Source organism: Eptesicus fuscus, chromosome 14, assembly GCF_027574615.1.
Source record: "Eptesicus fuscus isolate TK198812 chromosome 14, DD_ASM_mEF_20220401, whole genome shotgun sequence".
Classification (NCBI taxonomy): Eukaryota; Metazoa; Chordata; class Mammalia; order Chiroptera; family Vespertilionidae; genus Eptesicus; species Eptesicus fuscus.
In genome coordinates, this window is record NC_072486.1 from 61,756,502 (window position 1) to 61,770,976 (window position 14,475).

At 55.8% G+C, this 14,475-nt stretch overlaps 1 protein-coding gene across 1 annotated transcript; it reads right to left on the reverse strand.

The window, feature by feature from the left end:
- Nucleotides 1-990: 990 nt before the first annotated feature.
- Nucleotides 991-7,469, reverse strand: CPA1 (carboxypeptidase A1). Its single transcript, XM_008154009.3, has 10 exons — nucleotides 7,405-7,469; nucleotides 6,907-6,988; nucleotides 6,243-6,476; nucleotides 5,945-6,046; nucleotides 5,354-5,455; nucleotides 5,052-5,162; nucleotides 4,284-4,374; nucleotides 3,582-3,781; nucleotides 2,982-3,066; nucleotides 991-1,178 (listed from the first exon to the last, which is right to left on the reverse strand). The coding sequence occupies exons 1-10, from the start codon at nucleotides 7,467-7,469 to the stop codon at nucleotides 991-993; spliced, it is 1,260 nt and encodes a 419-aa protein (XP_008152231.2).
- Between the last annotated feature and the right edge of the window lie 7,006 nt (nucleotides 7,470-14,475).

The window sequence follows — 14,475 nt, forward strand, 5'->3', positions numbered from 1 at the left end:
TATGGAGAGGAGAGCCTTATGTTTGAGAAAGCTGAATGTTCAGGAGTGGTGGCGGGTGGGGCAGGAAAGGGCGCGGAGACAATGGACCAAAAGATTCTGGAAAGGATGTGCAAATGTAAAGGAAACTACTTCCGTCCCTAAAGGCAGTCTTCATGATGAACCACAATTAATAAAATGTCCTGGGCCTGGCTGGCATGGCTCAGTGGTTGAGCATCAACCACAAACCAGGAGGTCACAGTTCACTTCCCGGTCAGGGCACATGCCCAGGTTGTGGGCTCAGTCCCCAGTGTGGGACGTGCAGGAGGCAGCCGGTCAATGATTCTCTCTCATCGCTGTTTCTCTCTCTCTCTTCGTCTCCCTTCCTCTCTGAAATCAATAAAAAATATTTTTTTAAGATGTCCTGGGATTGGTGTTGTTCATCTTCAGAAAATGATTCTATTTAACCTAATTGCTCTCTTCCGATTTCATTCAGGAGTGGGAGACCATATTTGCTTTACAGAAATTTGCTTTGCCTGGCTGCAACATCTATTTGGGGCTGCAGTGGCCACCCGATTATTCTATTTCATACTAAAAGTTATTGCTGTTGTAGATGAATGGGTCCAACCAGCTAGACTATTGTACAAGCGGAATTCCTCGCCACAGCAGGGTGCCAGGCATTTGGTTAGCAGCTGTGACTGCAGCTTGCTACTAAGGTATGAACAAATCACCCCACTGACGAGCTGAGCTCGGGGTGGTCTAATTAAAACAGATGCCACTTGGATACAAATTCACAGGCCCTTGGAATGCGGGGGCGGGATTTCGGGGTCATCTAGCCCAACCACCCACAGGTTTGCAGAGAGGCCTGCAGGAACTAAATCACTCCTGCCCCAGCTTGAAAAAGCAGACGCGCCACATGTGTTCCCATATGCACATCCCAAGATTCTGTTCCATGTACACTCGAGCTTTATTTGGTTGCCAGGGAGGCTAAAGAGGAGAGAGCGCAGGGCCGGTTCAGTAGAGGTGCTTCAGAGTGTGGTCCATGATGGTCTGGAGCGCCAGCCAGGTCTCCTGGGCCGTGGGCACGATCTGGGAGGCCGGCAGCAGGAAGCCGTAGCGCCCGGTGTCGCGGAGCTCAAAGGTGTAGGAGTACTTGATGCCCTGGTTGTAGGTCCAGTCAATGGTACCTCCACTGGCTCGGTCTGGGCAGGAACAGAAACGGGAGAGCCAAGGTCAGTCGCTTGGAAATATTTCCTGGGCCAGGCTGATGGTCCAAAGCCCGGAGCCCCCGCAGGGTTGATGGGGTCACCATCTACTCCGTGCCTGCTGTTGACCCAGCAGCCTGGCTTCCTCCCAAGTAACTCCCCAGAGGGTTCTCAGCCCAAGAGGCCCACAGAGGGGGACCAGCAAGGGCTCTCCTCTCCCTGGGGATGCGGGAACGTTCCTGCGATTGCAAAAGCTCCACTGAAAACCGCCTCCGCCCTCCAGGAGCCATTTTGGTCAAGCCTCCAAATACTCCAGCTACCCACTGGGGTCACCAGGATTTGTCCCCTGGCGCCGTGGTCTGCAGGGGGGAGTGCAAGGGCCAGAGTCAAAGCAAAAATTCCTTGTCTGCCTTTTCAGGAGAAACTTGGCCCAGATTTGCGGTCACCAAGCAGTTAGGAAGCTGCTTTCAAATTGGGCAGAGAGGAGGCATGCGGCTGCGTATCAGAACTTGACAGCCTTGAAGAAAGCAAAGGCCTTAGACTTGGTGTTCAATCAGTTGCCCAAGAAGGCCTGGAGTCCAAAAGCAAGGCCAGCCCTGGGGAAGGTGATGACCCCCCAGAACCTGGGCCGAGGGCAGGAAAGATGTGAGAAGTGCACGCCCCCCACCTCTGTCCCTGTGCCCTGCTTTTCCAGTGCTCCTGCCTCCGGTCAGTTGGTTAACTCGGTGCGTTCCCTCCGGGCCCCACGGATCTGCCTGCACCCCACCTGCCTCCACAATTCTGTGTTCTCACTCGGCTGCAGCCACGAGGGTCTCTGTGCTAGTCCCACAACACTGGGCCAAACCACAAGGTAGGGCTTTTGTTCTAGAAGCTTCCTCCGTCTGGAAGCTCTTCCCCGGGTGGATAGCCTCTTGGCTTCCTCCCGTATTTCCTTCAACACTTGTCCAAATGTCGCTCTCTCATTGAGGCCTTCCCTTCACCCGCCCACTCCCACCCCCAGGATTCCTGGGTCCCCTCACCCTGTCCTAGTTTTCCTTTTACTCCTTAACATACTGTACCATTTACTCTTGGTCTTTGTCAGTCTCCCTGGCTAGAATGTAAGGCTTTGTTTTTGTTTTTTTTAAATCTGTGCTTATTTTATTCCCAAGCAGGTAAAACAAGGCCTAGTGCACAGTAGGTGCTCGACAAATATTTGTTGTGTAGCCGTGTTCCTATCACAGTCACTGCATAAGTAAGCTGGGGAAAGAGTGATGTATTCTCGCCAAAACCGGTTTGGCTCAGTGGATAGAGCGTCGGCCTGCGGACTCAGGGGTCCCAGGTTCAATTCCGGTCAAGGGCATGTACCTTGGTTGCGGGCACATCCCCACTGGGGGGTGTGCAGGAGGCAGCTGATCGATGTTTCTCTCTCATTGATGTTTCTAGCTCTCTATCCCTCTCTCTTCCTCTCTGTAAAAAGTCAATAAAATATATTTTTTTAAAAAAAGAGTGATGTATTCTCTTAATTAAAGGACATTGCAGGGGATGTTTTTTAAGTTGAATTTCTGGGTGATCTAAGAATGCCAGCAGAACTCTCCACCTTCACTCTCCATGAAGCTGGACTTAACCCCAAGACAAGGGACAAGAGTTCTCAGAGGAACTGACATGTCTGTTTGAAGGTGTTGAAGAAGGCAGAGAAAGGGCAGCACTGCCCACGGAGCCCAGTTATCAGCAGGGCTCCTTGCCCATGTCCCCAGATCTGGGCGCCCTTGGCCAACTGAGCTTCCCCCCAGGGCCACACACACAGACCATGCGCCCACTTACAAATCGCTTTGATGATGCTGCCGTACTTGTACTTGGTCCCATACAGAGAGGCCAGGGCCGTCACAGCAGACTTGGCCAGCTCATCCTGGAGAAAACGCCAAACCAAACCTGTCATGGCCAGCAACACCAAGCCCCCGGAACAGCAGGGCCAGGGCAGCCCAGGGGTGGCAGGGTGACCAGGGACACGCACCCCACAGAAGCAGGTCCCCAGCAGAGAACACAGGGCCTGCTAGGACCTGCAGGGCCAGCTCCGGAGCTGGGAGCCTCTGACCCTGCAGGATGTCTGGCTGGCACTTTACTGCCCTTTGGTCACACTGTAGCTCCAAGTGTGAACTTGAGGTACAAGCTCAAAGTCTAGCCCCTCCCCTCAGTCTGCCACGTGACAGAAGTGACTCAACCACTCGATGCCTCAGTTTCCCAGACGAAAAGTGAGGCTGGTCTGTCTTGCCCGTCTCCCCAAGCCCTCAGGGGCCCAGGGAGGAACAGGGTGTCAGGCATGTGTAGGCCCTCGTGCCTTAAGCAGATCTGATGGGTGAAACCCTAGGCCCGCTGCCCAAAGCTGCCTTTGGGATCCAAGGGCAAGCAGGGGTGAGCACGTACCAGCTCAGCCTGGTCGGGGGTGGGGTCTGTTGTGTAGCCATAGGGATAGAGGAGGAGCTGGGAGTAGCTGTGGATGGAGATGAAGGCCTTGATGTTCCCATGGCTCTTCACAAAGTCCACGATGGACTTGACCTCCGATTCGGAATTGGCAAACTTGCCATGGTAAGTCTCAGAGCAGGGGTTGTTGCTGGCTCCAGCCTCTGAGGAGGAGAGAGGGGGTAGTTGGCATTCCTTACAGCGAAGCCAAGTGTCCCTGCATGGAGTCGGGGATGAGGTGGATGTAGGAGGGCTCACCCCACCTTCCGATGAAGGAAAGGCCAGAGGCCTTTTATAATCTGGGGGGCCCACCTCTCCAGGCCGTGGGCAGAGATGATGGACCCGCCCAGGAGGTGAGAAGGGCTCTCAAGCCAGACCCATTCCTGCAGTGAAGTGGCCACAGAGGGACGGCCTGAAGACCCCTAGGGAGGTTTCAGATCTCAGTTCCATTGAGAGCAACTTCCTCGTTACATACAAGGGACAAGCAAGCCTCAGAGTGCCACCTCCCTCACTGAGCCTCAAAGGGGGGCTGACATTCCCACCCCCCCACCCCCACCCCAAGCCCTTGCTGCTGGGGCAGGACAGGGATGGGGGGCAATAGGACAGACATGTAAGAAGGCACTCCCAGTTGTCCCATCCCTGCTCCCAGATCACCCTGGGCCTTACTCCCAAAGCCAGCATCCCAGTTCCGGTTGGGGTCCACCCCAACACAGGAGGAGCCTGCTGTGATGGATCGAGTCTTGCGCCACAAGCGGTTCTGAGGAAGGAATCAGACACCAGTCTGTCACCATCACCCCGCTAGCCTGGGGCTCAGCACCCACAGGGAGCAGTGTGGGCTGCAGCGGCCTCAGGCAACTCAAAGCACCCTGATCCGGAGCTTGGGTGTGGACAAGGCGTGGGATCGGAAACCACTCTCAACTGGTTGTCGGGAGGAAGATGTATACTAGTAGAGGGGGCTCTTGGTTGAAGGAGAATGGAGGAGGAGACAGTGGGTGGCATATGGGCAGAAGTTTCTTCTGGTGGAAAGTGAAAAGGAATGAGGTGCCCACCCCATTCGCATTTGATAGGTAGCATGCTGTACCTGCCATAACAATGAAAGAAAACCAGGAGGTAAGGTCTGGGGCAGTGGGTCTCCACTGGGGACAATTTTGTCCCCCCCCCCCCCACAACTGGACATTTGGCAATGTTTGAAGGCATTTTGGTGATCTCAACTAGGGCGTTGCTACTGGCATCTCATGAGTACTCGTCAGGATGTGCTAAACACTCAGCATGCCCAAAATGTCAAGGACGCCGAGGTTGAGAACCCTGGTCTAGGGGGAGCAGGTCTGTTTGCCCTTCCCTTCCCTTCTGGAGGTTGAGAAGAGGGGTGAGTAACTTAGTCTCTGGAACCAGAGGCCCACCCTGCTTTCCCCAAGAACAGGAGACGGCGGATACCTTGCTGTGGGTGAAGGCAAAACCATCAGGATTGGTGACAATCTCTAGGAAAATGTCCATGTTGTCGAGAATGGCGGTGAAAGCCGGGTTCTGGCCGTAGTCCTGTGTGATCTGGTGAGGGTGGGAAGGCAGAGAGGTGGAGTGGGCCAGCTCAGGCGTCTGCCATGCTAGACCGGTAGACACCTGCCCGCGGCCCCCCTCTGCCGTCACGGTTTCTGGGTGGGAAGAGGAGGCCGGTATTCTATGGGCCTCGGACACCAGTGCTCCACTGGCCAGAGCCCCCCTCAGCTCCCCAGGCTTACCTTCTTTGCAAACCAGATCCCGCTGGCCTGAGTGACCCACTCCCGGGAGTGGATGCCCGTGTCGATCCAGATGGCGGGGCGGTTGCTTCCCCCAGTGCTGAACTAAACGAGAAGAGCAGAGAGGTGGTCCGGCTGGGGCCTGGTCTGGCCCCGGGGCCAGAGGCCAGCTGCTCTCTGGGTATCACAGGTTGAGACTCTGTTTGTGGGGCTACCACTCAGGTGAGGCATAGGGGCGCGGCCTGGACAGAGACCCCCACAGAGCGTGGCCTCCTGCCCTCAGCCCCAGCTTCCGGGCCCCACCCTGTTCCTCCCCATTGGAGATCACAAAACATTTGGTCTGGGTTACCCCAACTCCAGGATACTTTCCACAATGTGACACTTGATTGGAAACACGTAGGTCACTTAAAAGTGAAAATTGTGCGTACAGATGCGCGCACACCTAGACCAGCATGGAAATTCAGACCTTCCCACGGTTGGCATGGGGAGTCGTGAAACACTGCTAACCCCGTGACCACAGGCTCCCCCTACACACGGATGCGGGTGCCCATTCTTGCGTATGTGCCGTGTACACCACCTGCAGGAGCTCATTACCTTCAGCACGTAGATGGGACGGCCTTCATAGGTTTTGCCGATCTGGAGCTTGCTGACAAGCTGTGGGTGCTCAGCCACCAGCATGTCCATGAAGCCATAGATCTGAGAAGGGACAGGGGGGAAGGCCAGCTTTAATGGCTTCCAGGCACCCAGATGCCTCCCTTAACAGCTCCACTAGCCGGCCAGCTGTGAGCCCTGCAATGTGGAACCCAGGCCACATGAAGACAGGGCAGGTGCCACGCACACCCAGCCCGACCCAGAGCTTGGTGCCTGCGGGCGTGGCCCGGAGGTCCCTCACCTCCTCCAGGGTGTGGTAGGTGGCATAGTTAAAGGTGTCGGTGGAGGCGGCGCGGGCCTGGAAGGCGAACATCTGCTCCTCCTCCTCGTCCAGCAGCGACTGCACGTCCTCGATCATGATGGTGTACTCGATGCCGTGGGCCTCCAGGAAGACTTTGACAGCCTGGAGGCTGGGGAAGGGCACCCGGACATCGATGGGGGAGCCAGGCTGGGCAGGGCCCCGCCAGAAGTCCAGCTGGGGAAGGACAAGAACCGGCACTGTCACAGCGGGCTGGGGAAGGGCCCGCCTGGGAAAGGGTGTTGGTGGCAGAATTTCCCGTACAGTTGGGGTGTTAGGGACAGGGGACGAAGGGAACCCCTGGACACAGGACAAAGTCCAGTATGATCAGAGAAATGGCCCAGAAAGCAGAGTGGGGTGAGGACTTGGAGACAGCGGGAGGGGGGAGGGGAGGACTAGAATGGGGATCCCCCTTTGCTCAGGTGATCAAAGGCACCAAGATCCAGGAACCGGGGTTTTAATCACTTCCTAACAAGGATCAGTCCCATGGCTGTTTCTAGAAGGCTTGGGGGAGAGAGCCCGGGCTCCGGGGTCGGTGAGGGCCGAGGGCGGGCCCAGGTGGCTGGGAGGCACCCGGGCCTCGGGGAAGTCTCCTCTGTCCTCTGACCTGCAGGTGCTCCAGATCCGCCAGCTCCGTCACCTTCTGGACCTGGGCTTCATCAGCCACAGAGATTCGGAGCACCTGGTGCCTGGGCAGAGCGGAAGGGGAGACTGAGGGTCTGCGAAGCCCTACTGGCCGTGCACATTCCCCGGTGGGAGGAGGGCGGCAGGTGCCTAGAAACCCAGGCTGGGCCTCAGTCCTCTGGGCTGAGCTGGGGGAAGCACAAGGGGTCTACGCAATAGATGGCCTGGGCTCCTGCGAACCTTCTGGACACTGCTGATGTCCCCAGTCCCTGTGTAGACTCTCTGTCTCTCTCCAAAGCCAGCCAAGCCTCCTCCTGCCCCTTCTCCGGGAAATTCCTCCTCAGAGCTTAGGTATCCAGGGCTCAGGGGCAGCCCTTTCTCAGCCCTGGTCCCCGGTCAGCCTGCCTCCCAGAGTGTGTCTGTCTGTCCATCTCCTCCAGATGGTGGCTGGAGGCTGAGTCCTCCCCATCTCCCCTCTTACCCCACGAAGTCATCTTTGCCAAGGACAGCCCCCAGCAGGAGACTCAAAATCAGCAGCCCCCGCATGCTGAGGCCAGTTGGGAAGGTCAACTGAGACGGAGAAGATCCTGGGGCCTTTTAAACTCTCCCCGGACAGAGGTTTCCCGCCTGTGCCCAGGAGCTGGCCTCCCCCTGCACCTGGGTGCTCTCCCACGGGGAGGGAGAGGCGGGAGTCCCGAGCTCTGATACCTTCCTGATAAAGTGGCAGGGAACAGGGCAGCTGGAGAGATAAGCCGGGGCTCAATCCCTTGACCATGAAGGGCCTGAAGGTCACTGGGGCGTAAGGCCGCCCCCCCCATCTGGAACCCTGCTCGCCCACAGCCCACGGTGCTGCAGCCCCCAAGCCCAGGCACCCACAGCTGGCCTGGGCAGCGGAGAAGGAGCCAGGACTGTGGAGGAGCCGCACCAGCTGGGGCCTCGTGTGAAGTGTTCCCTGAGGCCAGCTGGTTTGTTGTTGTGACAGAGCAAGCGGGACCCTGTACCCCTCCCAGTTGCTGTACCTGCGGCTCCTCACCACGTTGGCTTTGTCCAGGGCTCTCCCTTCCCTGTGCATGGCACCCCCCCTCTGGGGACAGTCCCTGGAAGGGCACTTCCCAGCCCCACTCCTATCAGCCTCGGTGGCCTGTGGGAGTCGGGGCCACAGCTGGGGCAGAAGCCCAATTCTTGCCAGCGTCTCCCCCCACCACCCCCACCACAGGGCTCTGGGAGCAGGACTGCTGGACGGGAACTGTAAACAGATGTCATCGGAGCAGGCAGCGTGGTGCTGGGAGCCAGGGCCAGGCGGTTGGGACCGCACAGTGCCCAGGAGGCACTGGAACTCACGAAGGGGAACTCGCTCTGGCTCTGGACGCTGATCTCATCGCGGAGACACGTAAGGAAAACCCGCCCTGATCCACAGGGGCCCCAGCAGTTCCCGGCACCATCTGGGGGCCCTGCTCTGTGTCAGAGCCTCCACGGTTGCCCTTCCTGGTTCCCATGTGCTCGCTCTGCCTCTCTGCCCCACCCCTACCTGCCAACCCTCCTATGCCGAGGCAGAGTGACCCATTCTAGTAGCCCCCAGCCCCCTCCTGAACCCAGACGATGAAACACTAACCCACCCTCCCCAGGTGCTGCGCCTCCATGAAGACTGTTGTTTTCCACTCCGCAGCCGCCAGGCCCGGGCAAGGCTCACTTCCTCCCTGAAGCTTCCTCTGGCTTCTTTCTCCCCCACTCATCTGCCCCTTCTCTGAAGTCGCATCCCTTTGTTCAGTCCTCCTTCTGGGCCAGGCACGGTGCCCCACTGGGGGATGATGCCCAAGACCCCTGGTCCCTGATCTCAGGGAGCTCAGGGCCCAGCAGGGAAGACAAATAACCAACTCTCAGGTCCTCCAAGAAGCTGCCATCAAGACAAGACTAGACACGCCAGAGATTCCTGGGAAGAAATGCTCACGAAGGATAACGAGGAGGGATCGGAAGGCAGCAGAACCTTCGCCAGATGTGGGGTCTGACACCTGGGAACGGAGGGGAAAGGATGGAGGAGGGGGAAGAATGGAGCGGGAAGGATGAGACCATGACAGCCAGGCTGTTGTGTGATCTGTGAGCCAACCATGTCATCGGCGAGTCCTGCATTCCTCAGGAAGGCTGGCCCCAGTGCCCGAGCTGTGCTGTCGCCAGCTGGGAACAGCCGTGGGAAGTGTGCCCTCGTCTCCGCACGGCGGTCAGGCAGCTGTGTACCCTGCTGACTGGTCCCTGGTCCTAGAGAGCTCACGGTCTGGAGGGAAAGTGACCAACTAACGTGCTGGTTCTCCGAGAGGTCTTACAAGAAGCTGTTGCCAAAACAGAATTAGACACACGAGACTTCCGGGAGATGCTCCCCTCGCTGCAGGAGACCTGAGCGGGGGGTTCTCTGGGATGTGGCATGAAAAGCACCAGGAGGGCTACGGACTCAGCACTATGGGTCCATACAGGAGGGTCCCGGGGAGTCTTTATCAAGAAGGGGACATTTCATCTGCGTCTTCATGACAGGATTTTGCCAGGCCGGGAAGAGAAAGGGTGCTTATCACACGAACTCACACTTACTCCTTCATTGTTGCTGGAGTGTTATTTCTATCTCCCCAGCCAGACTCTAAATGTGCTCAGATGAGGTCTTACCTGGTCCTCATGGTCTCATCTCAGTGCCCTGCAGTCTTCCCAAACTTTCCAATCTGCCCCCACCAGGAAAGAAGGCTTGTGGAGGCCTTCTTTGGTCTGCATTATTAAAAAAAATATTTTTCTATGTCTAAATCTAAAGCTGCCCTATAATTTTGACTCTGTTTTATGTACACTACACATGTTTGGGGTGTTGGCTAATGCTTAGGCCTTCTGTGAATTCCAGAAAAGACAAGCCCATGGGAAAAGGGGGGAGGGGTGGGAAAGGGCACAGCCTCCGCAAGAGGGCCTCTTGCAGCCTCCTGCCAGCCATCTAAGGTATCCAAGAGCCATAGAATCTATTTTTTTGCAAAGTTGGGAAAGATTAACTCGATGCTGTAAACAAATTAGGGCCTGCACTAGCTGGAAGCTGAGGAATGGGGTCCCAGGTGGAGACTAGCCTAAGTCCCCAAGTTTTTGCAAAGCACCTCAGGAAGCTGAGCATTGCCTCTTGGTAAAGACCCGTTTGCTAGAATGGGACCTGGGGCAGAGGGCCACAGCTCTGCCTTCCCATTCCATGGGCTTGTCTCACACGGGTCCAAAGCAAGGCGGAGAGGAAGGCTGAAAGCTGGGGGAATAGGCAGAGAACCAAGACCTATGAGCACGAGAAAGAAAGCACCAGGCCGGCATCTAGATTCAAGGACAGGTGGCCAGGCAAGTGCCTGAATGCAAATAGACAGAGGCCTGATGGAGGCCCACGGACTGGTGTTCACAGTGTCCCTCCCTTCTTCCTGGCTGAACAAACCCAGATTGTGTGCAGCCATCACCCCTCAGGGAAGTCACCCCATTCTCAGCGCAGGGGCCAAGTCTAAGAGCAGTCAAGTGATTGGTTTAGGAATGGGCGTGTGACCCAGTGTTGCCAATGAGATGTGGGGGGAGGCCAGCAAAGAAGTTTCTAGAAAACACTTCCTCACTCTTGAAACAGACGTACCTTTCTCTGCATATTGTCCTTTTTACTAATTGGGGTTTCTGTTGTTTTTGGGAAAAGCACTCCTGCCCTCGCCGGTTTGGCTCAGTGGACAGAGTGTCAGCCTGAGGACTAAAAGGTTCCGGGTTCAATTCCGGTCAAGGGCACGTACCTTGGTTGCAGGCTCCTCCCTGGCCCAGGCCTTGGTGGGGGCTCCTGCAGGAGGCAAGCAATCGATGTGTTCAATGTTTCTCTGTGTCTTGCCCTCTCTCTTCCACTCTCCCTAAAAATCAATGGAAAAATATTCTTGGGTGAGGATTAAATAAATTAATTAATTAATCAATTAAAATGAAAAGCATTCCAAATGATGTACTTATTACGCTTTTAAGTGCTTGTACTGTCAGGAGACAGTACCATTTTCAGCCTAGGGAACCTTTATGTGACATGGGAAAGGGCCCCTTCCCCCTGGGCAGACACAGCCCCTCACCCTCCCAGCAGAATGCCGTTGTCCATGCACAAACTGGACAAGCACCCACGACAGCCCTGTGGCCAGAGAACGCCCAAACGTGGTAAGCAGAGGCTCTGAGACACTGTTCCGAGACCCTCAAACCAAAACCTAGAGAACAGGCTGTTAAAGAGGCAGAAGAACCAGTTCCCCGTGTCCATATGAGGGAGCAAAGGGGACAGTGGGCCAGGGAGGTCCTCGCAGAGCGCACCAACGGGCGCGGTCAGAATGGCTGGACCCCGTAAAGGGGGAGACGTCAGCTGTCTTCCCGTGGCCGGCGTGTTTCAGGTTGCATGTGGCGCGGTTGTGTGTATGGGAAGAGAAGTCGATGAGAATGTAGGGCAGCCAAGAGGTGGACTGTAACAGACACACCACTCTCCCCCTCCAGGATCCTCCTCCTTCCGGTCACAGCACCTCCATTTCCCTTAATCGGAGGCCATGTGATTCAGCACCGACCCACCCTCACCCACCCCAGCTCTAGGAATGAGCCAACTAATTCCTTTCTTTCTCAAGCATTTTCAAGTTGGTTTTCTGTCCCATGTGACTGAAAAAATGCACAGCAACACAAAGATATTCTCCAGCTTCAGAAGAGAGGAAAAGGAAGGAGGGAATGCCTTCTAAAAGAGATTGCCACAAACCCATGCTCTGATTCCGAGCAGGGCCCTGCACACTAACCCTGGGCCTCACTTCCCTCGGTGATGAAGCGAGTTGGTGGGCATCAGGACCTCCATGGTGCTTTCCAGCGGTGACACGGGTGCTAGGGCACTTGTGTTTCGGGTCACAGCTGCGGTGACCGCTCGGGGCAGGGCCGAGCGGCTTCCCCGGTGTGTGTGGAGACCGGAATGGGGCCACAGGGGCCCTGCGGCCAACTCGCAAGAGAAGTGCTCCCGGGGCAGTGCCGGTCAAGAGGGGCCCCCATCCTGCTGAGGCTCAGTGGGGGGTCTGGAGCTTGGGGTGCCTGGCAGGCTGGGAGGAGGAGGAGGTTCCGACGGGGTCCTCTGAGCTGTGCTTTCGTAACTGACTGCCCAGAGCCTACTGCTGGTTATCTTGGAAGCTGTAGAACTGGGGCCTTACAGTGGCCAGTGGTGCTCGTCGCCAGAAGGGCCCAGAAGGTCTCTGGAGGAAGAGTCACCTGAAGACAGAAGTGCTCCAGGGGGTCTTTGGGGAACGTCAAGTCGCAGCCCAAATCCCAGAGCAGAGATCTGGAAGAGAGTGGCCACGGAGGAAAAGGGATACGGGGGGTGGGGAGGTTCGCTTCTCACTTCTCCTGAGAGAGAGAGAGTGGGGAGGGTCGTTCCTAGACTTGGGGGCACAGAATGGGACTGCCCCTGGGATCGGGGAGCAGGCCGAGGGTCAAGGGAAGCGAGCGCTGTAGGGCGGGCGTGCCTCACCAAAGGACAGGAACCAACTCCGAGGCCAGCGTGCAGGAAAAGGGTTGTATTTTCTCCACTGCCTTTCCCTTCTGTGTTCCCAAGTACAATTTTGAGAAAATGTTACCCTGTGGTCTCAGCTATGCTTTGGGGAGTTGGGGGAGGTGAGCTGAGCGGCAGGAGGGTGGACGGAGAGCCACAGAGCTTAGCGAAGCTGGTTAGGGGAGAGCAGGAGGCCAACGCCAGACCTCAGGGGCGTCAGGGGGAGGGGGGGAGGCCAAACAAGCCAAAAAATGGATTTGCAAACATGTCCTCGTTCCCAAGGATTGTCCCAAGTCCTCAGGGAAGGAGAACCTCCCAAAGCTGCTCTTCAGGACACCACCCCCTCCCCAGAAGACAATTATTTGCACACACACGCACACACGCACATATGCACACGCACACATACACACGCAGGCATACACACACTCGGTTGTGGTGTGGCCTCACCAGTCTGGGGAGCACTGACAGGCCCATTGGGGGGATTCTCTCTCAGCTCGCACTAAATGTCTGCCTGGGCCTCCTTAGGTTTCTACAAAAGATTTTTTTTTTTTTTTTTTAAGTAAAGAAGCTTTTTTAAATTGAAAAATTTTTGGTAAAGTCATTTTCTCTCTGGCTTTGTCTGGGGCTGTCAGAGGGGAGACAGAAGAGGCTGGGTGCCCCTCGCGGGCCTCCTGGAGCCGGGCCCCGGGCCCAGGGCCCCGGCCTCCGCCTGCCCTCACACAGGCCGCTTTCACATTCCAAACCGCCGCCCGGTTTGTTTTTGTAAGAAGGCAATAACCGCAGCACATTCACTGTGGCTCTTTATGGCTTTCCATATGTATAATCGCTCTTTCTCTCTTCAGTTTTTCCAATGTTTTTTTCCTTTAAATAAATGCTCATAAATTTTACTGGTGAAAAGGATGAAAAAACATACCTAAAAGGAGCAGTTTGTTGGGAGGGGAAAAAAAAAAAAACCACGAAGCTGGATGTAGAGAAACTGCACTCTTGTTTAGCATTCTATACCTACGAAATAAATTTTTTTGAAAGTTAAGGTTTTATGAAAAAGAGATTATTCTGTAATATCTCTACAACTTGTGTGTCTAAGTCTTGAGCTTTTATTTGATAAACTTCACCGCCAGCCCTCGCCTCCCTGGGCTTGCTGAGGAGGCCCCGTCCTGGGAGGCAGCCCCTGCCTGGGTCCATGTGGGACCCTGAGTAAGTTGGATGATCCAGAGGCGCCCCCCCCCCCCCCCCGCCTTTTTATAACGACAAAACGAGGGCGCTGGACTAGAAGCATGTAAAGGACCCTTTCATCTGGAGAGTTAGTTCAGCGGCTTGTAATTCAGTCACTTGATAAACGAGAGCAAAGAAACTGATGTGGAGGCCTCTTCAGAGCAGCTGCAGCAGACTCTGCCGGCTGCCCTCCCCATATCCATTCTCCCTTTCCTCCTGACCAGCAGAACCCCAAGTTTCATTTGGGGAGCAAGGTGCCCAGCTCTAAAGCGATTCCCAGCCTCCCTTGCACCTGGGCGTGGCCACCCCACACAGTCCCAGCCAATAAGGTGTGAGTTGAAATCCGTAGCTGGCTCACATTTTTTTGCCCCTCGCCTCTCCTGCCTGGGATTCAGTCATGTGATGGAGGTAGTCTAGGGGTCAGAACGGCAGCAGAGGGGCAAAACAGATCAGGCCACAGGCGTCCGGGTCCCCAGTGCATGAAGGCGTCGCTGAACTAGAGGGAACTGCCCACTTCGGATGTCTTCTTGTTCTGTGATAGAAGCCCCTCATCTGGTTAACCCACTGTGAAGTGGCTTTCTGTCACATAATGCTAACTCTAGTCCTAATTTGTACCAGGATGAGGAGGAGCAACAATCCTTCACCAAATATTTAGTACCTACTATGTGCCTGTCAGAACTAAGTGAGGATGAATAACCCAGACATGGTCCCTACTCTCCTAGAGTCTCAAATCAGTGGTGGAGACAAACAATAACAAATAGACAAGGGCATCCATTAATTATCATCATTGCTATAGAGCAGTGGTCGGCAAACTCATTAGTCAACAGAGCC